Source organism: Pleurodeles waltl, chromosome 1_1 (genome assembly GCF_031143425.1).
Source record: "Pleurodeles waltl isolate 20211129_DDA chromosome 1_1, aPleWal1.hap1.20221129, whole genome shotgun sequence".
Lineage (NCBI taxonomy): Eukaryota > Metazoa > Chordata > Amphibia > Caudata > Salamandridae > Pleurodeles > Pleurodeles waltl.
The window spans coordinates 435030390-435053509 of record NC_090436.1 but is presented as its reverse complement, the minus strand read 5'-3'; the positions used below and the strand labels follow the sequence as shown (position 1 = coordinate 435053509).

General features: G+C 46.6%; 1 protein-coding gene across 2 annotated transcripts in view; it reads right to left on the bottom strand.

Annotated features, from left to right (window-relative positions):
* LOC138284934 (survival of motor neuron protein-like) overlaps positions 1-23120 on the bottom strand; it is a 347932-nt gene that overhangs the window by 318024 nt on the left and 6788 nt on the right. For both annotated transcript variants that reach the window (XM_069224276.1, XM_069224285.1), the window contains exons 2-3: positions 17640-17711; positions 12564-12689 (exon numbers count right to left, since the gene is read on the bottom strand). In XM_069224276.1, the coding sequence (XP_069080377.1) occupies positions 12564-12689; positions 17640-17711 (198 nt within the window). The remainder of the gene's footprint in view (positions 1-12563; positions 12690-17639; positions 17712-23120) is intronic.

Here is a 23120-nt window from a genome sequence, read left to right as displayed (position 1 = left end):
CATTACTGGGTTTCAGCCCAGGAAAACTCCTGGGTCGGATGGATGCCCCCTGGAATACTACAGTAAGTTCCGGGACCTCCTCTCTCCACATCTACTCACTTTGTACATGGAGGCAGCTCGAACAGGCAACTTGCTACTGGAGTTACACGCAGCCACGATTGTAGCAATTCTTAAATCTGGCTAGTCCTTGCCACACTGCGGCTTATATAGACCAATATATCTAATAAACATAGTAGTTAAGATCTTTGAGAAGATCACTGTGGCTAGGTTTGGACAGGTGATCTCTACGTTGGTTCCCCCCAGATCAGTGTGGGTTCATGCCCAACTGAAAGCACCCAATACTGTATACTTAAATTGTGGGTTGCCCTGGTCCAGGCTCATGACTTACAGGGCCTTGCATACTCTTGCTCCTTGATTTTGAGAAGGCCTTCGATTTGGTCTTGATAAGTCCCTGGCTTTCACCCCTGTGATTAGTGGCGGCAGGAGCCGGAATACATGGGTATCCGCTCCCTGAGCCCTCCCCGCTGAGTGGAAGACGTGTGTAGCAGTAAGCGTCCCTGAAGCAATCTGGGATATTGATTGGGCATCCCATATAGAGGACACATCAGAGATTGGCCGGGGGAGGTGTCCACAAACAGTTCTGACCTAGGAACTGGGTTCACAAGGTTGAACGCAACCAAGAAGAGGTGCTGGGGAGGGAAACAATGGAGACGCTGCCCAGATCCTTGAGGTTTCTAAAAAGGCAGAAGAAGTGGCTGGTGAGAACTGGGACGAGGGGTTACCCCTCAGAAGGATGCCTGCTGCTTAAGAAGTGTGAGGCAAGTAGGACATATCTGGACCCTGGCGGTAGCCCTCTGGAGTGAAGGTGATCGGACTTAGATCCATCCTTGCAGGCCCGGCCTCAGTCAGTCAATCAATCAGTGCTTGTAAAGCGCAGCTACTCACCTGTTAGGGTCTCAAAGCGATTGGGGGGGATTTTGGGAGTGTAGAGTATACCTGTGAGGTGGTTTAAAAAAGCCATGTCTTCAGTTCCTTTGTGAAGCTGGTGAGGGAGGTGGTTTGTCTGATGTGGATGGGTAGGGCGGTGACTGCAAGGTAGGAGAAGGAGCATCCTCCTGTTCTGGCTTCCTGATGCGGGGTACTTCTGCAAGAGGGAGCTGGGCTGAGCGTTGTGCCCTGTGAGAGTGTTTTGCTTTAGTCTAGTCTGCTGGTGATGAGGGCGTGTGTGACATATATATGTGTACATGGGGGATCCATTTAAAGGTCTTGCGTAAGCGGCAGAGGGTGCGGAAGCAGGTGGAGGGGACTGAGTTGATTTGATGGTTCATGCTGAGGTCGGGGTCCAGGATGATTCAGAGGTTGCGGGCTTGGCTGGAAGTAGTGGGCAGGTTTTCCGAGGGTGGGTGGCCACTAGGAGTCGCTCCATGAGTTGGGTTGAGGGCCCATGATAAGTCTTGTTTGTGTTGAGTTGAAAGCAGCTGTTTCTCATCCATTTTGCGACTGCTTTCATGCCTTTGTGGAAGTTGTGTCTGTCCTTGTCGGGATCAATGGAGAGGGAGAGGATGAGTTGGGTGTTGTCGGCGTAGATGTTTATTCCGTAGCTTCTGACGAGAGTCGCTAGCAGGGCCATGTAGACGTTGAACAGCGTGGGGCCGAGGGAGGATCCCTGGGGCAATCATGGTGGGTGTGGGGTCTGCGATGAAGGGGGCGAGTCTCACTCATTGCATTCTGCCAGAGTGGAAGGATTGGATCCAGTTGAGGGCCCGGTCTCGGATGCTGGCTTCGTGGAGTATTCTTATCAGGGTGTGATGGGAGACTGTGTCAAAAGCCGCCGAGAGGTCTAATAAGATGATGCCGCTGTCTCTCTCTTGTCCAGTGGGGAGCAGATGAAGTCTGTTGCGGTGCTATGGTTTGACCTGAATCCCGATTGGGAGATGAACCCCTGGGTGGTTTCACTTGTCTTGGGGCCCATTGTGTACTAGTCCTGATCCCCCTGCCTGCCAGGCATGTCCTGCATGGTCAACTGTTACCAGTCTCTCTGTCCCCTGGCTTGCCCGAGCTTTGGTGCCTGCTTGATGGACTTCGTGCCTTACCCTACTGGCCCGCTCCTGCCTTTGGCACCCCCGCTGATGGGTTGCTGGCCCTGTGGCCTGGAGTCTATATGGAGCTTGTGATCCTGCTCGACCCACACCCTGCTCCCTTGAGACTACCTGCCATCCCGTGATCTCTGGATTGGAGACCACAGATGCCTTCCTGCGGACTGCTCCATCCGCTGGGCTACTCGTGCTGTGTAGTGCTACATCGTCTCTTGGTGTTTGAAATCGGGCCCTTCCCTGCTGATGTGCTCCTGGAGGATGTGGGGAGATAATGAGACCATGAACTGGCAATTATCTACACCCACGAAACAAATGAGTTTCAAATATTTGGGCATTCACATAGCTCTGATTCCGGAACTGATCCGCAGCACCAACATAACACGCCTCCTGAACCGGATGAAAGTAGATCTCCAACATTTGTAAACCCTTCTTCTTAAGATACGGGGCCGGGTGGCCCTCTTTAAAATGATGGTCCTCCCACGATATCTCTATATACTTCAAAACTTCCCACTGTTGATTCCCGACCAGTGGTTCAGAGACTTTACCTCCATAATACACAACTTTCTTTTGGTAGGCAAGCCATCCTGTATAGCGTGGATTAAGTGAAGGCTTTCGATATATGACGGCAGTAGGGCAATGGCCGACCTCCAAATATATTCTAGAGCCACACAATTATTGTGATTAACGATAGGCAGACTGATGGCTGGGATGATCCTGCATATCAATCTAAGCTCACCCTCTTAAACATGGATAGGTTCACGATACATGGGGAGACCCTATCCCAAACACCTTTCTGAGATAACCCGGGTAGTCTTTCAGACCTTGAGAACGGACCAGCGCTTCATCAGATGGCACAACACACCCAGGTTGCTGCCTCTCACACCTCCAGTCTGCAGGACTTTCAAGGGTGGGACAACGTTAGTATCACAAACCTAGTGGTCATCTGGAAAGCAAGCAATATTAAAGCCTTCCAAGATACATACACACAAATCAACTTCACTAAGACAATTTCATAAATATCTGCAACTAACACACGCTGTACAGAGAGCACCAGACCACACTCTCAGAACATAACCCATGAGAAGCTACATTACTAATGGACAAGCTGAGGAAGGTGGTTTTTTTTTGGGTGGGGTAGGAGGGGTAGGTCGGGTAATCTCCTGCATTTACTGCACACTGATTAACAATGCTCCCCCATGTACTCATGCCCCTGAGACGAAAACGGAAGGCCTGGATCGCTAGAAGATGTGGAGTGGTGTAAGGAAATGGCTCCCTGTTGCAGTTACCCCCCACTTTTTGCCTGATACTGATGCTGACTTGACTGAGAAGTGTGCTGGGACCCTGCTAACCAGGCCCCAGCACCAGTGTTTTTTCACCTAAAATGTACCATTGTTTCCACAATTGGCACAACCCTGGCACCTAGGCAAGTCCCTTGTAACTGGTACCAAGGGCCCTGATGCCAGGGAAGGTCTCTAAGGGCTGCAGCATGTCTTATGCCACCCTAGGGACCCCTCACTCAGCACAGACACACTGCTTGCCAGCTTGTGTGTGCTGGTGGGGAGAAAATGACTAAGTCGACATGGCACTCCCCTCAGGGTGCCATGCCAACCTCACACTGCTTGTGGCATAGGTAAGTCACCCCTCTAGCAGGCCTTACAGCCCTAAGGCAGGGTGCACTATACCACAGGTGAGGGCACAGGTGCATGAGCACTATGCCCCTACAGTGTCTAAGCAAAACCTTAGACATTGTAAGCGCAGGGTAGCCATAAGAGTATATGGGCTGGGAGTCTGTCAAAAACGAACTCCACAGCTCCATAATGGCTACACTGAATACTGGGGAGTTTAGTATCAAACTTCTCAGAATAATAAACCCACACTGATGCCAGTGTAGGATTTATTAAAAAATGCACTGTAGGAAGTTGGCTCTGTATGTGCTATTTCAAAGTAAGGAATAGTGTAAGGAAATGCCTCCTTGGCATGGTTGCCCCCTGACTTTTTGCCTTTGCTGATGCTATGTTTACAATTGAAAGTGTGCTGAGGCCTGCTAACCAGGCCCCAGCACCAGTGTTCTTTCCCTAACCTGTACTTTTGTATCCACAATTGGCAGACCCTGGCATCCAGATAAGTCCCTTGTAACTGGTACTTCTAGTACCAAGGGCCCTGATGCCAAGGAAGGTCTCTAAGGGCTGCAGCATGTCTTATGCCACCCTGGAGACCCCTCACTCAGCACAGACACACTGCTTGCCAGCTTGTGTGTGCTAGTGAGGACAAAACGAGTAAGTCGACATGGCACTCCCCTCAGGGTTCCATGCCAGCCTCTCACTGCCTATGCAGTATAGGTAAGACACCCCTCTAGCAGGCCTTACAGCCCTAAGGCAGGGTGCACTATACCATAGGTGAGGGTACCAGTGCATGAGCATGGTACCCCTACAGTGTCTAAACAAAACCTTAGACATGTAAGTGCAGGGTAGCCATAAGAGTATATGGTCTGGGAGTCTGTCAAACACGAACTCCGCAGCACCATAATGGCTACACTGAAAACTGGGAAGTTTGGTATCAAACTTCTCAGCACAATAAATGCACACTGATGCCAGTGTACATTTTAGTGCAAAATACACCCCAGAGGGCACCTTAGAGGTGCCCCCTGAAACTTAACCGACTGTCTGTGTAGGCTGACTAGTTCCAGCAGCCTGCCACACTAGAGACATGTTGCTGGCCCCATGGGGAGAGTGCCTTTGTCACTCTGAGGCCAGTAACAAAGCCTGCACTGGGTGGAGATGCTAACACCTCCCCCAGGCAGGAGCTGTGACACCTGGCGGTGAGCCTCAAAGGCTCACCCCTTTGTCACAGCCCAGCAGGGCACTCCAGCTTAGTGGAGTTGCCCGCCCCCTCCGGCCACGGCCCCCACTTTTGGCGGCAAGGCTGGAGGGAACAAAGAAAGCAACAAGGAGGAGTCACTGGCCAGTCAGGACAGCCCCTAAGGTGTCCTGAGCTGAAGTGACTCTAACTTTTAGAAATCCTCCATCTTGCAGATGGAGGATTCCCCCAATAGGGTTAGGATTGTGACCCCCTCCCCTTGGGAGGAGGCACAAAGAGGGTGTACCCACCCTCAGGGCTAGTAGCCATTGGCTACTAACCCCCCAGACCTAAAACACGCCCTTAAATTTAATATTTAAGGGCTACCCTGAACCCTAGAAAATTAGATTCCTGCAACAACGAGAAGAAGGACTGCCCAGCTGAAAACCCCTGCAGAGGAAGACCAGAAGACGACAACTGCCTTGGCTCCAGAAACTCACCGGCCTGTCTCCTGCCTTCCAAAGAACTCTGCTCCAGCGACGCCTTCCAAGGGACCAGCGACCTCTGAATCCTCTGAGTACTGCCCTGCTTCGAAAAAGACAAGAAACTCCCGAGGACAGCGGACCTGCTCCAAAAAGACTGCAACTTTGTTTCAAGGAGCAGCTTTAAAGACCCTGCAATCTCCCCGCAAGAAGCGTGAGACTTGCAACACTGCACCCGGCGACCCCGACTCGGCTGGTGGAGAACCAACACCTCAGGGAGGACCCCCGGACTACTCTACGACTGTGAGTACCAAAACCTGTCCCCCCTGAGCCCCCACAGCGCCGCCTGCAGAGGGAATCCCGAGGCTTCCCCTGACCGCGACTCTCTGAAACCTAAGTCCCGACGCCTGGAAAAGACCCTGCACCCGCAGCCCCCAGGACCTGAAGGACCGGACTTTCACTGGAGAAGTGACCCCCAGGAGTCCCTCTCCCTTGCCCAAGTGGAGGTTTCCCCGAGGAAGCCCCCCCTTGCCTGCCTGCAGCGCTGAAGAGATCCGTTGATCTCTCATAGACTAACATTGCAAACCCGACGCTTGTTTCTACACTGCACCCGGCCGCCCCCACGCTGCTGAGGGTGAAATTTCTGTGTGGGCTTGTGTCCCCCCCGGTGCCCTACAAAACCCCCCTGGTCTGCCCTCCGAAGACGCGGGTACTTACCTGCAAGCCGACCGGAACCGGGGCACCCCCTTCTCTCCATTCTAGCCTATGCGTTTTGGGCACCACTTTGAACTCTGCACCTGACCGGCCCTGAGCTGCTGGTGTGGTGACTTTGGGGTTGCTCTGAACCCCCAACGGTGGGCTACCTTGGACCAAGAACTGAACCCTGTAAGTGTCTTACTTACCTGGTAAAACTAACAAAAACTTACCTCCCCCAGGAACTGTGAAAATTGCACTAAGTGTCCACTTTTGAAATAGCTATTTGTCAATAACTTGAAAAGTATACATGCAATTGAAATGATTCAAAGTTCCTAATGTACTTACCTGCAATACCTTTCAAACAAGATATTACATGTTAAATTTGAACCTGCGGTTCTTAAAATAAACAAAGAAAATATATTTTTCTATAACAAAACCTATTGGCTGGATTTGTCTCTGAGTGTGTGTACCTCATTTATTGTCTATGTGTATGTACAACAAATGCTTAACACTACTCCTTGGATAAGCCTACTGCTCGACCACACTACCACAAAATAGAGCATTAGTATTATCTCTTTTTACCACTATTTTACCTCTAAGGGGAACCCTTGGACTCTGTGCATGCTATTCCTTACTTTGAAGTAGCACATACAGAGCCAACTTCCTACAAATAGCATGCACAGAGTCCAAGGGTTCCCCTTAGAGGTAAGATAGTGGCAAAAAGAGATAATACCAATGCTCTATTTTGTGGTAGTGTGGTCGAGCAGTAGGCTTATCAAAGGAGTAGTGTTAAGCACTTGTTGTACATACACACAGGCAATAAATGAGGAACACACACTCAGAGACAAATCCAGCCAATAGGTTTTGTTATAGAAAAATATCTTTTCTTAGTTTATTTTAAGAACCCCAGGTTCAAATTCTACATGTAATATCTCATTTGAAAGGTATTGCAGGTAAGTACTTTAGGAACTTTAAATCATTACATTAGCATGTATACTTTTTACATAAAACACAATAAGCTGTTTTAAAAGTGGACACAGTGCAATTTTCACAGTTCCTGGGGGAGGTAAAGTTTTGTTAGGTTTCACAGGTAAGTAAGTCACTTACAGGTTTCAGTTCTTGGTCCAAGGTAGCCCACCGTTGGGGGTTCAGAGCCACCCCAAAGTCACCACACCAGCAGCTCAGGGCCGGTCAGGTGCAGAGGTCAAAACACATAGGCTATAATGGAGAGAAGGGGGTGCCCCGGTTCCAGTCTGCCAGCAGGTAAGTACCCGCGTCTTCGGAGGGCAGACCAGGGGGGGTTTTGTAGGGCACCGGGGGGGGGGGACACGAGTCAGCACAAAAAGTACACCCTCAGCAGCGCGGGGGCGGCCGGGTGCAGTGTGGGAACACGTGTCGGGTTTCCAATAGTTTCCTATGGGAGACCAAGGGGTCTCTTCAGCGATGCAGGCAGGCAAGGGGGGGGCTCCTCGGGGTAGCCACCACCTGGGCAAGGGAGAGGGCCTCCTGGGGGTCACTCCTGCACAGGAGTTCCGTTCCTTCAGGTGCTGGGGGCTGCGGGTGCAGGGTCTTTTCCAGCAGTTGGGAAATGGAGTTCAGGCAGTCGCGGTCAGGGGGAGCCTCGGGATTCCCTCTGCAGGCGTCGCTGTGGGGGCTCAGGGGGGACAACTTTGGTTACTCACAGTCTTGGAGTCGCCGGAGGGTCCTCCCTGAGGTGTTGGTTCTCCACCAGTCGAGTCGGGGTCGCCGGGTGCAGTGTTGCAAGTCTCACGCTTCTTGCGGGGAGTTGCAGGGGTCTTTAAATCTGCTCCTCTGTAACAAAGTTGCAGTTCTTTTGGAGCAGTGCCGCTGTCCTCGGGAGTTTCTTGTCTTTCTTGAAGCAGGGCAGTCCTCAGAGGATTCAGAGGTCGCTGGTCCTTTGGAAAGCGTCGCTGGAGCAGGTTTCTTTGGAAGGCAGGAGACAGGCCGGTAAGTCTGGGGCCAAAGCAGTTGGTGTCTTCTGTTCTTCCTCTGCAGGGGTTTTTCAGCTCAGCAGTCCTCTTCTTCTTGTTAGTTGCAGGAATCTAAAGTTTTAGGTTCAGGGGAGCCCTTAAATACTAAATTTAAGGGCGTGTTTAGGTCTGGGGGGTTAGTAGCCAATGGCTACTAGCCCTGAGGGTGGGTACACCCTCTTTGTGCCTCCTCCCAAGGGGAGGGGGTCACATCCCTAATCCTATTGGGGGAATCCTCCATCTGCAAGATGGAGGATTTCTAAAAGTTAGAGTCACTTCAGCTCAGGACACCTTATGGGCTGTCCTGACTGGCCAGTGACTCCTCCTTGTTATTCTCATTATTTTCTCCGGCCTTGCCGCCAAAAGTGGGGGCCGTGGCCGGAGGGGGCGGGCAACTCCACTAGCTGGAGTGTCCTGCTGTGCTGTGACAAAGGGGTGAGCCTTTGAGGCTCACCGCCAGGTGTGACAGCTCCTGCCTGGGGGAGGTGTTAGCATCTCCACCCAGTGCAGGCTTTGTTACTGGCCTCAGAGTGACAAAGGCACTCTCCCCATGGGGCCAGCAACATGTCTCGGATGTGGCAGGCTGCTGGAACCAGTCAGCCTACACAGATAGTCGGTTATGGTTTCAGGGGGCACCTCTAAGGTGCCCTCTGTGGTGTATTTTACAATAAAATGTACACTGGCATCAGTGTGCATTTATTGTGCTGAGAAGTTTGATACCAAACTTCTCAGTTTTCAGTGTAGCCATTATGGTGCTGTGGAGTTCGTGTAAAACAGACTCCCAGACCATTTACTCTTATGGCTACCCTGCACTTACAATGTCTAAGGTATTGCTTAGACACCGTAGGGGCACAGTGCTCATGCACTGGTGCCCTCACCTATGGTATAGTGCACCCTGCCTTAGGGCTGTAAGGCCTACTAGAGGGGTGACTTATCTATACCTGCATAGGCAGTGAGAGGTTGGCATGGCACCCTGAGGGGAGTGCCATGTCGACTTACTCGTTTTGTTCTCACCAGCCCACACAAGCTGGCAAGCAGTGTGTCTGTGCTGAGTGAGGGGTCTCCAGGGTGGCATAAGACATGCTGCAGCCCTTAGAGACCTTCCTTGGCATCAGGGCCCTTGGTACCAGGGGTACCACTTACAAGGGACTTATCTGGATGCCAGGGTGTGCCAATTGTGGATACAAAAGTACAGGTTAGGGAAAGAACACTGGTGCTGGGGCCTGGTTAGCAGGCCTCAGCACACTTTCAATTCAAAACATAGCATCAGCAAAGGCAAAAAGTCAGGGGGTAACCATGCCAAGGAGGCATTTCCTTACATGCACACAAAGGGCATCTTAGAGATGCCCCCTGTATTTTACCCAATTGTTCAGTGCAGGACTGACTGGTCTGTGCCAGCCTGCTGCTGAGAGACGAGTTTCTGACCCCATGCGGTGAGAGCCTTTGTGCTCTCTGAGGACAGAAACAAAGCCTGCTCTGGGTGGAGGTGCTTCACACCTCCCCCCTGCAGGAACTGTAACACCTAGCAGTGAGCTTCAAAGGCTCAAGCTTCATGTTACAATGCCCCAGGGCACTCCAGCTAGTGGAGATGCCCGCCCCCTGGATCCAGCCCCCACTTTTGGCGGCAAGTCTAGGAGAGATAATGAGAAAAACAAGGAGGAGTCACTGGCCAGTCAGGACAGCCCCTAAGGTGTCCTGAGCTGAGGTGACTGACTTTTAGAAATCCTCCATCTTGTAGAAAGAGGATTCCCCCAATAGGAATAGGGATGTGCCCGCCTCCCCTCAGGGAGGCGGCACAAAGAGGGTGTACCCACCCTCAAGGACAGTAGCCATTGGCTACTGCCCTCCCAGACCTAAACACACCCCTAAATTCAGTATTTAGGGGCTCCCCAGAACCTAGGAAACTAGATTCCTGCAACTTAAGAAGAAGAGGACTGCTGAGTTGAAAAACCCTGCACAGAAGACGGAGACAACAACTGCTTTGGCCCCAGCCCTACCGGCCTGTCTCCCCCCTTCGGAAGAAAACTGCTCCAGCGACGCTTTCCCCAGGACCAGTGACCTCTGAATCCTCAGAGGACTGCCCTGCTTCCAAAAGACCAAGAAACTCCCGAGAACAGCGGCCCTGTTCAACAAAGACTGCAACTTTGTTTCCAGAGGAGCAGATTTAAAGACCCCTGCAATTCCCGCCAGAAGCGTGAGACTTGCAACACTGCACCCGGCGACTCCGAGACTGTGAGTAACCCAAGTTGTCCCCCCTGAGCCCCCACAACGACGCCTGCAGAGGGAATCCCGAGGCTCCCCCTGACCGCGACTGCCTGACTCTAAAATCCCGACGACTGGAAAAGACCCTGCACCCGCAGCCCCCAGGACCTGAAGGATCGGAACTCCAGTGCAGGAGTGACCCCCAGGAGGCCCTCTCCCTTGCCCAGGTGGTGGCTACCCCGAGGAGCCCCCCCTTGCCTGCCTGCATCGCTGAAGAGACCCCTTGGTCTCTCATTGAAACCTATTGAAAACCCGACGCGCGGCTGCCCCCGTGCTGCTGAGGGTGTACTTTCTGTGCTGACTTGTGTCTCCCCCGATGCCCTACAAAACCCCCCTGGTCTGCCCTCCGAAGACGCAGGTACTTACCTGCTGGCAGATTGAAACCGGGGCACCCCCTTCTCCATTGAAGCCTATGTGTTTTGGGCACCACTTTGAACTCTGCACCTGACCGGCCCTGAGCTGCTGGTGTGGTAACTTTGGGGTTGCTCTGAACCCCCAACAGTGGGCTACCTTGGACCCCAATTTTAACCCCGTAGGTGGTTTACTTACCTGCAAGAACTAACAATAACTTACCTCCCCCAGGAACTGTTGAAAATTGCACTGTGTCCACTTTTAAAATAGCTATATGTGTTTTATGTAAAAAGTATATATGCTATTGTGATTATTCAAAGTTCCTAAAGTACTTACCTGCAATACCTTTCAAATGAGATATTACATGTAGAATTTGAACCTGTGGTTCTTAAAATAAACTAAGACAAGATATTTTTCTATACAAAAACCTATTGGCCTGGAATTGTCTCTTGAGTGTGTGTTCCTCATTTATTGCCTGTGTGTATGTACAACAAATGCTTAACACTACTCCTTTGATAAGCCTACTGCTCGACCACACTACCACAAAATAGAGCATAAGTATTATCTCTTTTTGCCACTATCTTACCTCTAAGGGGAACCCTTGGACTCTGTGCATACTATTCCTTACTTTGAAATAGTGCATACAGAGCCAACTTCCTACAGAAGTCATTTTGAGAAACACCCTGTAATTCACATGCGATTATGGTTACCTCGAATTCAGAGATGTGCAAATAACCACTGCTTCTAAACTCCATAAACCCATAGGTTTCCTTGATACCTATTTTTCACACTCTATATTTTACCAAATGAAGATGGGGATTTTAGCACCGTAAACCCCTTGTTGATGCCATTTGCAGGGAAAAAACAGATGCTTTCTTCTGCAGCATTTTTCCCCATTTTGCCTAGAAAAAAAACCCAAACACACTTTAGCTGTATTTTGGCTAGTTTATTGACCTGCTCCAGGGGAGCCCACAAACTCTGGGTACCTTTAGAATCCCCAGGATGTTGGAAAAAAAGAACGCAAATTTGGTGTGGGTAGCTTATGTGGACAAAACGTTATGGGAGCCTAAGCACGAACTACCCCAAATTGCTTTAAAAAAAAAAAAAAAAACACATTTGTTTTTTTTTCTTAAATAGAGGCTTGGAACAGGAGTGGGAAACGGTTTGGCAGCGAATGGGTTAATGCTTTGCATGTATGTTGTATGGTCTGTCAGTTGCCACAAAAGTACTACAGAGCAGTTGTAACAGAAAACATTAAGAAAAACATTTCAAGCTAAACATGTACATTGCTTGAATTTATTTTCAGCAAAATAAAACACTGTGGTGCAGACAAAAAAGAAAACATTCAGTAAGTACTGCTTTTCCAGAGAATTACTCTGGAACTTCATGTTACCAATGGACATCGAAGGAGTCCGGATACAATATTTACTGCAGAAAAAAAAATATTAAAAAAATACTGGTCTTTTTAAATTGGAATTGAGGCACAGGGTTTTAAGAGTTGGCTAACTCACACACTGCCCAATTTGTATGAAGTGTGCATCACTGCTTTAACTGTACATTTCACTGCTGTATTTGCCAGCAGCAAACTGCTTTACTGATTTCTATCCAACAAATTAAAAAAGACTTCTACACAGTCATCTAATTGGTATCATTTTCAATACAATTCCATAAAACAGACAGAGGCGGAATCATTCGATTTCACTCATCTCTAGCTAAATAACATTAACACTTTCTCTACAACTACTTGGCAATATTATCATTATCCAAATCACCAGCATAATGAGAGAGGCATAAAAGCTTCATAACATCCATGCCTGGACAACTTGAGATGTTAAATTATTTAATGTTTCTCAAGTAAACTTTATACTCATATTACAATAAGGTGTTACCTTTTTCAAAAGTGCGGCATTACTTTTCTTCCGACACTTGTTCTTTTTATTATTCTTTCTTTTTGTTCCAACAGGTTTCTCCGATTTAGTTGATAGCTCAGAACTTTCCCCATTCTTAAGAGCATTCTAAAAATCACAAACACAAGGACAACATTTTGTACTTTTGATAATATACACATATACCTTAAAGGAAAATGAAATGCCATGGTCCGAGAGCATACCAGAGCCAAAGAGTTTCTATTATTATAGATATATCTGGAATCCTAATAGTGCGCCATTATAACAGGGCATGCCTCTTACAGCAGTAATAACAGATTTAGGTTTTGGGCCCAGTAGCATCATTAGCATCACTAAAACAGATAGGCTTTTGCGCACATGTAACAATAATAAAAAACCTACACTAACATCAAGAATCCAGGCACACCAACATGTTACTTTTCTACACCTTATACAGCAGTGCACATTACATCATCCTCTCAACATGTTGATTCATGATTGGTTTAAGTGTAAATTTAGAAGGTGGAATGATGTGCAAAATAACAACGGACTGGGATGTGGCCTCCAAATAATTACAGTGGCTGACATTAATTAATTCAAGCAATCCACCCATCACTTCATTGTATACTTCAGTATCTCACTCTAAATGGGAAGGGTATGCCCAGACGGTCCAGGCAAATTTGTGTCAGTGGAACCAAGCTGTTCCTGGCTGATGAGCCCTAATAAGGGTGAACTTGGTCATAAAAGTTGCTTTGTGTTACAGTTCACGGAGATCCCATTCTGACAGCTCAAGCTGGACCATTCCCACTGGAGCAGGGTCAAGACTGATTTGCATACTGCTAGGTCCATATTGAGTTTCCAAGGTGTGCAAAATAATGGACTGTATTCAGCCTGAGCAGTAACCAGTGGCTGAGATTAACAAAAGCACTCCATCCATCACTTTTGTTTGTATACTGCAGACATGTAAGGGGTTTGTTGGCTGAACACAGCTTAAATATGCTGTTCCAGCCAGCATGACTATTGTCAAAGCAAGTAAGCAAAGAAACTGAGGAGCACACATGGAAGAGATGCAGGTTGTAGAAGCAGCAGTCAGACAGCGGCAGTGATTAAAAAAGGGACCCTGAAAGTATAACATGCATAGAAAATGACAATGAAAACAGCTTCAGTCACGTTAAGGACTGATTGGGGAAACAGCAGCCATTAGCAAAAAGCAGTCAAGTCAGTCATCTCATGAGGATATTTTTTTCTTGCCACTAAAGGATTAGGCTGAAAACAGTCTGCAAAGCAGTTATATACATGTTGTGGCATGTATCCAATTAAGTGAGGGGTGCCTTGATCAAAGAGAGGCTATGATCATCACACAAACTTCTCAAAGCCCAGTTATATTCACCAAAAATCATACTAAAATTATCACGACTACCAAAACAGTAAGGATAAAGACTCAAAGCATTTCTACCCATACCAGCTTCAGAGTAAGTGGGTGAAACCTGCTGGACAACTGGCACCCAGGCTACCAAGCTAAAGGAAAAGCATACACTGCATAGGTAGCTGTAAGGAAATGCCTCCTTGGCATGGTTACCCCCTGACTTTTTGCCTTTGCTGATGCTATGTTTTGAATTGAAAGTGTGCTGAGGCCTGCTAACCAGGCCCCAGCACCAGTGTTCTTTCCCTAACCTGTACTTTTGATTCCACAATTGGCACACCCTGGCATCCAGATAAGTCCCTTGTAAGTGGTACTCCTGGTACCAAGGGCCCTGATGCCAAGGAAGGTCTCTAAGGGCTGCAGCATGTCTTATGCCACCCTGGAGACCCCTCACTCAGCACAGACACACTGCTTGCCAGCTTGTGTGTGCTGGTGAGAACAAAACGAGTAAGTCGACATGGCACTCCCCTCAGGGTGCCATGCCAGCCTCTCACTGCCTATGCAGGTATAGATAAGTCACCCCTCTAGTAGGCCTTAATGCCCTAAGGCAGGGTGCACTATACCATAGGTGAGGGCACCAGTGCATGAGCACTGTGCCCCTACAGTGTCTAAGCAATACCTTAGACCATGTAAGTGCAGGGTAGCCATAAGAGTATATGGTCTGGGAGTCTGTTTTACACGAACTCCACAGCACCATAATGGCTACACTGAAAACTGGGAAGTTTGGTATCAAACTTCTCAGCACAATAAATGCACACTGATGCCAGTGTACATTTTATTGTAAACTACACCCCAGAGGGCACCTTGGAGGTGCCCCCTGAAACCTTAACCGACTATCTGTGTAGGCTGACTGGTTCCAGCAGCCTGCCACACTAGAGACATGTTTCTGGCCCCATGGGGAGAGTGCCTTTGTCACTCTGAGGCCAGTAACAAAGCCTGCACTGGGTGGAGATGCTAACACCTCCCTCAGGCAGGAGCTGTAACACCTGGCGGTGAGCCTGAAAGGCTCACCCCTTTGTCACAGCACCGCAGGACACTCCAGCTAGTGGAGTTGCCCGCCCCCTCCGGCCACGTCCCCCACTTTTGGCGGCAAGGCCGGAGGAAACAAAGAAAACAACAAGGAGGAGTCACTGGCTAGTCAGGACAGCCCCTAAGGTGTCCTGAGCTGAGGTGACTCTAACTTTTAGAAATCCTCCATCTTGCAGATGGAGGATTCCCCCAATAGGATTAGGGATGTGACCCCCTCCCCTTGGGAGGAGGCACAAAGAGGGTGTACTCACCCTCAGGGCTAGTAGCCATTGGCTACTAACCCCCCAGACCTAAACACGCCCTTAAATTTAGTATTTAAGGGCTTCCCTGAACCTAGGAACACAGATTCCTGAAACTACAAGAAGAAGAGGACTGCTGAGCTGAAAAACCCCTGCAGAGGAAGAACAGAAGACACCAACTGCTTTGGCCCCAGACTTACCGGCCTGTCTCCTGCCTTCCAAAGAAACCTGCTCCAGCGACGCTTTCCAAGGGACCAGCGACCTCTGAATCCTCTGAGGACTGCCCTGCTTCAAGAAAGACAAGAAACTCCCGAGGACAGCGGCACTGCTCCAAAAGAACTGCAACTTTGTTTCAAGGAGCAGATTTAAACACCCCTGCAACTCCCCGCAAGAAGCGTGAGACTTGCAACACTGCACTGGCGACCCCGACTCGACTGGTGGAGAACCAACACCTCAGGGAGGACCCTCCGGCGACTCCAAGACTGGGAGTAACCAAAGTTGTCCCCCCTGAGCCCCCGCAGCGACGCCTGCAGAGGGAATCCCGAGGTTCCCCCTGACCGCGACTGCCTGAACTCTATTTCCCGACGGCTGGAAAAGACCCTGCACCCGCAGCCCCCAGCACCTGAAGGAACGGAACTCCTGTGCAGGAGTGACCCCCAGGAGGCCCTCTCCCTTGCCCAGGTGGTGGCTACCCCGAGGAGCCCCCCCCTTGCCTGACTGCAACGCTGAAGAGATCCCTTGGTCTCTCATAGGAAACTATTGAAAACCCGACGCGTGTTTGCACACTGCACCCGGCCGCCCCCGCGCTGCTGAGGGTGTACTTTTTGTGCTGACTTGTGTCCCCCCCGGTGCCCTACAAAACCCCCCTAGTCTGCCCTTCGAAGACGTGGGTACTTACCTGCTGGCAGACCGGAACCGGGGCACCCCCTTCTCTCCATTGAAGCCTATGTGTTTTGGGCACCTCTTTGACCTCTGCACCTGACCGGCCCTGAGCTGCTGGTGTGGTGACTTTGGGGTTGCTCTGAACCCCCAACGGTGGGCTACCTTGGACCAAGAACTGAAACCTGTAAGTGACTTACTTACCTGTGAAACCTAACAAAACTTTACCTCCCCCAGGAACTGTGAAAATTGCACTAAGTGTCCACTTTTAAAACAGCTTGTTGTGTTTTATGTAAAAAGTATACATGCTAATGTAATGATTCAAAGTTCCTAAAGTACTTACCTGCAATACCTTTCAAATGAGATATTACATGTAGAATTTGAACCTGTGGTTCTTAAAATAAACTAAGAAAATATATTTTTCTATAACAAAACCTATTGGCTGGATTTGTCTCTGAGTGTGTGTTCCTCATTTATTGCCTGTGTGTATGTACAACAAATGCTTAACACTACTCCTTTGATAAGCCTACTGCTCGACCACACTACCACAAAATAGAGCATTGGTATTATCTCTTTTTGCCACTATCTTACCTCTAAGGGGAACCCTTGGACTCTGTGCATATTATTCCTTACTTTGAAATAGTGCATACAGAGCCAACTTCCTACAGTAGCTAACAGTAAGTCAGTAGGCCTCCAAAACAATATCAACAAAGGAGTGGAAAGCCAGTGGCATCATAGGAAATGCAGTGGGTGATGAAGTACAGCAGTGTATAGGGATGACAGTGAAGAAGCCGACCTAAGTCAGGTAAGAAAATCAAGGTAAGTAACCCCACCCACACCCCCTGTAACTGTGAGGCTCTGCTCAGAGAACCTGATGTAAGAGATGCCAGAGTAAATCCAAGATATATTACCAAAGTTCTTTGCTCTCTAGGTAAGGAGGAGGTAAAAATATCTGGATCAGAAGAACCTGGATTTATTTTAAATAATCCAATTCTCCATGAAGGGGACACTGGACACATTGGATGGCCATATGCTGCAGGAGACTTGGGGGAAACTTAATAGCAGGCCTTGACCTAAATATGTTACTGGTGCCAGAAAAGGTGCAATCAGGTTGTGAAATGAAGTTGTTATTTATTCAATATTCTGACTCGCTCTCATGGCACACTTAGCCACTTAAAACAGTCTGTTGCTAAACCATTAAAATTCTCTTTCCATCTAACAGGTAAATATATTTTCTGGTGCAAGAACTGTGTTATTTCTTTACAAGGAATCTTCAGACATGAAATAAGATGATTGACAAAGACGGCTAAACACTTCTAGTGTGTGCATTTCCCAGTTTCCTTTAAGAGCAGTGACATTCTTTGATCATAAGATTAATTAAAGTAAGTAAAATAAATTACAGAAAGAAACTTTACAGAACTTCACAGATGAGATACCAACAATGAACATTTTAAACACTGAGGTAAGAAGCAAAAGTAGATAAAATAAAGAAAACTAATTTTTAATTACCTTGAAAGAAGCCACTGCCTTATCGTAAGCCTTTATCAAAGCTGTATCATCCCAGATGTCAGAGTCATCACTCTAAGGAAGAAAAAAACATACATTTTACAGTCTGTATAGGTATCAGTACACAAAAAAAGCATTTTCACAAAAAAGCAAACGTATTAAACTACATAGCATGCTACTGCCAGTTGCCTCAGTTTCTGGGAGCAAAAACATCTACAGGACAAAACGTTAGCAATGTGCAACTCTTCATATTCCTTTCAGTAATAATATTTTGATTGATAAATTAAAGTATTAAACTACATTTCGCCACTTTAGCAAACAGGAAGATAATCACAGGACCTGAGCGCTCACAGTAAATCCACACAGTAACATTTGAATCATAATCTTTGGCACGGTGCTCCTGGCAAGAGGATTTTCCTTGCTCCTCTAATGTTTCCAAGGAAATTAAATAGTGATAAACCAGATGTCAGTGCACTCATGAATCAATAAAATTGTTTTGGGTCCAAAATGTAGTATATAGTGCTAATAAAAAGACAATAAAATTCGCTGTAGGACCGGGATTCATGAAAGAAATAGAACCCAATTTATTTTTGGGATATAAAGTTCATCACAGCGATAAGAAGCCGCCCTTGAAATCAATATTCATGTAGCAACAACAGCCGAAACAAATATTCATTTGACGAAACACGTGTTGGCTGTTGTCGCTACATGAATATTTGTTTCGGCTGTTGTTGCTACATGAATACTGATTTCAAGGACGGCTTCTTATCGCTGTGATGAACTGTATATCCCAAGAATAAATTGAGTTCTATTTCTTTCATGAATCCCGGTCCTACAGCGAATTTTATTGTCTTGTTATTAGCACTATATACTACATTTTGGTCCCAAAACAATGTTATTGATTCATGAGTGCTCTGACATCTGGTTTATTACATTTCGCCACTTAGTAGGATCACCACACCATATGAATATCACTGGGCCTCAATTAAGATGGATAAAACAAACCATCAACAAGCAGTAGGAAAGCCAATAGGTGTTGTCTTTAAAAAGTAAATTCCAAGCTACTAGCTTTGCCAATGCTCGTTTTCACTGGCACTAAAGAAAAAAAATTAAAATGGCCACTGGTGAGTCAACACAAGGGTAGGCATCAGAAGTCATTGTGGAATGTAATTTCAGGATAGACGCTAATGCATCACTGTGTCTTCTTGGGAGGTTTTTCTAATAAAGAAAAAGATGCCAGATGATAATTCATACCCAATAAAAATACGCTTCAGCAAAAGTATAAGGCCATTGAATAAGCAGAAGCCAGGCACTCGGGTCCTCTATGCTCTACCAAACATCCATAAGAGCCCTGACTCTCCTCCAGGTAGATTCATACACACGGGATGGGACTCCATTTTAGAGTCACTCAGTAGTACTCCTCTATGATCAGGAATTACAGCTTAACAGGATATTAAGGAACTCCCAATGGTAGCCTTGGGGAGGAGCAGGCCTCCGCAGTGAAAAACAAAATAGGCCGTTTGCCACTACTAGGACATGTAAAACATAAAAGGTACATACCCTGCCTTTTACTTACGTAGCACCCTGTCCTTGGGGTTACGTAGGGCCTACCTTAGGGGTGACATATGTAATACGATGAGAATGTAAGTTGTTTCAAGAGGTTTTAAATTCCAAGTCAAAGTAGCAGTGAAACTGCACACATGGGCTCTACAATGGCAGGCATGAGACATGTTTAAGGGTTATTGAAGTGGGTGGCACAATCAGTGCTGCGGGCCCACTAGAGCATTTAATTTATAGGCACTGGGTACATGGTATATCACGCTACAAAGCACTTACGAGTAAATCAAATATGATAATTGTGAATACACCATTGCCACCATGGTTAGGGGAGAAGCACATGCACTTTAGCACTGGTCAGCAACTGGTAAGGCCAGCAAAACGATACAGCAAAAACAGGAGGAGAAAGGCAAAAGGGCTGAGGTAAGACCACTCTAAGGATGCCAGGTCTAGCAGCTTCCCTATGGTTACTTTTTGAGCATCTGTCGCAATAGTAAACTCAAGGAAGACTACTTTAGAGAAGTTGCGATACTTTCCAACAAACTTATGGAAAGAGGCTACCTCGAAAGGTTTGAAAAAAGCTCACTCAAACAAGCTTGGTACTCACACAGGGAAGTACGTTTACAATGGAAAGACAGGCCTCCTCTGAACAGAATTACAAGTGTCACTACTTTTTGCCCTATTAGTAATAAACTCACTAAAATCATTAAAAAGCATTGGAAAGTTCTGTCCACAACAAATCTTTCATTAGAAAAGAGGACGTAACATCATGGACCAACTCGTCAGGGCATACAAATCCAAACATAGCAATAATATCACACACTTCTTTTTTAATTTTCCTCCAGTAACAGGTTACTACAAATGTGGCAAATGTGTAGCATGCAATTTGAATATTATTACTAAAATGTTTCATCATGGAAATATTCATCAAGACCATAAGTTCTTCTAAAACTCTAATTCTACGAATGCAGTTTACTGTTTTTGTTGCCCTTGTGATATGTGTTACATAGGACAGAGTTCTCAAAAAATCTAAATGACAATTTGCCAGCTTAAGAGCAGAATTTGTTGTAAAGTCACTACAGCACCTCTTGCGTGAATGATTCTTCCTGGCAAGTAACTGATGTCACACTACAAACCAAAGGAGGTGACAACCAACAGCTATTTAATAGACTGGATTGCAAATAGATCTTCAAATGTCAGTCCATTTCGAAGGGTCTGAATAAACAGGATGAGTGGAACGTCATCCTTTACATTTCTGTCTCTTCCTGTCTGGGGCTACTTTCAGAGCCTAAATTGGACATTCGTATTTTAACTCTAGGCCCGCAGCCTTTGCCCTTTTACACACATATTTTACTTGGTTGTTTTTATATTTTCTACTTGGTTGTTTTATATTTTTATCAGCTGCCTTTCCAAGAAAGAATTGTTGTTTGTGTTTTACATTTACCAGTCCTTTGCAGACATTTCACTCTGTGCCCTGCTCGAGGTTGTCCCATTTGTAAATGATAATTTACCCAGTATTGTCACTCCAAGAGTTAGGGAGTCAAAGCTCAACACGTCAGGCCTGTTCTTATAACATAACATGTTTTGTTATATAAACACCGCATATGCCAAAGGAGGGTAGAGGGAATTCCAGCCATGGCAGTTTGGGAGTGTACATCTCTCCACTGACAGCTCTGCTCATCCTGGCCTTGACAAACAGGAAGATGGCCAGGAGACAGCAGGCAAACCCTTGCCCATCTTTTAGGTATGGGGGTCGGGCTCCTTCCATAGACAGGACAGGCAGAATGGCTTACACTATGCTCTCATGTTTAGATAATAGGCTGTAGGTAGTAATCACTACATCTTATGATGAGTAGATCAGGATGGTGGGACGGTTTATATGTCTTACTCCAATGGTCACAATCATCACTGTGTTATGTTCCATCTTCCTAATAATCGCAGCTCATGCTTTTCTCACCGGATGGAATTGCTTCCATAAATGTACTGAAACTTATCCTCCATCTCTGTCTGCCTTTCCATGTGTGAGACCTTGAGTAACTGGGAGAGGCATGATCTGTTCCACAACTTCCTTCAGAGTGTCATGCTTCTAGGCTGCCACAAATCACCTTTACTTTCTAGGTTTGGGTGAGCTGCTGCTAGCTAGCCGAAGAAAAATGTCAGGCTGACAGCTTCCAGTCCTTGTGGGACTGACAGCCACCCACACTCTGTGGTGCTGCTGACTTAAACGTAGCAGTCTTAACCCCCTGAAAGAGTCCTACGACATCCCCAGGACATTTCAGAAATGTAAATTTGATTGAGATACTTTGAGAAGTAGTAATTGTGTGTTGTTATATATATTTGTCATCGATGTCTGTTAGTGTCCTGTCAACCACCTGAAATAAATGGATGTTGCTTTATCAGATGTTGTGTATTTTTTGTTTGGTAATTTTTATGTAGTTTCCATTTTATGTACAAGGAGGGCAATTCAATAGTAACTGGGTGAACTTCGCCTCAATTAGCTGTTACGATATTGACTTTCGTGCAGTGTGGGACTGAGTCTCAAAATTAGTTCTTTTGCACGTTACTGTAGCAAAAATCCCATAAAGAGGCTTTAATTACCCCCCACCGCCCGAGTCAGCCTTTAACACTGGCAAACAAGGTTGATTCCTGTATTTCCGGTGTGCAAGTGTGCACATCTGAAATTAAGCGGTCTTACTTCCGGCTATTTGTTCTACGCATCGGTGAATAAATTGAACTTTTCCATTTAAAAACATTCTGTTAGTGGCAGCATTACGCCCCATAATTTTTTCCTAGCTGCTTGTTTGTACTGCCAGCCATTCAGTGGCGTGTGTCACCCAAAGACTGGCTGGTTACAGGTACTCTTATCAACAAGACGAGTGCCTCACACACAAATATTTCCTCCTTGTAGAAACAAATGTGTGTAAACCTAGAGTATTTGTTGCGGCTGTCCCGAGTTTGTCCCAGGCTGGGTATCCCAGCTGTTTTCCTCTTTTACTGCTCATCCAGAGCCTCACTGAAGAAGTGAATACTCGTTAGTCTGTAAAGGTAAGCTTGCTGTGGCCTTGAAATAACTGCACTTATCTTGGGGCATAAGTATACTACTGCACTATATGTCCTTAGACATTTGTTGCAGCATATCTTTGTTGGGTATGGAATTATTATTCAGTGAATCGATCTAACCATTCTGAGGAACTCATGCTTTTCACTAAGCCTTGGTTTAAAGATTTAGTCATTGATGTGTGGTGAATTAGTCTGAGTAATTAATTGTTCCTTTGTTAAACAGGGCCAAGTTACACGCCCTCATTTTCTTTCAAATTTTTAACAGTCTAACAACATTGAATCCTCCACTACCCACTGAGGCAATCTCAAATTCCATATCTTTCTATTTAGTTCTTGGGCTCTTGTTTCACATCATTTTAGATTCTTATACAAATGCTTTTAAATATTAGATACTGGGTGATCACGCCCTATCCTGATGATGACCTCATATTATCAGAGGTCGAAACGCTATTGACAATAGACTTATACTGAAAATGTATATTAGGCAAAATACCTCTAGGAGTCATGTGTCTTTTTGTGTGTGATACACGTCTTCTTTATATTTTTGCATCACTTATCACTGCACCCTTACTCACTTCAGCGTGAGTAATGGATCTCAACTATAATTACTAAAATTCTGAAAGTATTCAATGGCTTAATGAATTGCTATAAAATAGTGTTTTCTTCGGCAGTTCTGTACTTGCCTAAGTAAAACTTATAACTATAGTTCACATTTTGCTCCTTTAGGATTATAGCATACGAGAACCACTGTTTATTCTTACAGATTGTATCGCCCGGGGTCTGTAAAGTGTTGGGGTTACCCTGATATTTTACATACACATACAAAAAAGATGGCCGTGCTTTGAGAAGCACTAACAGCCACTTTGG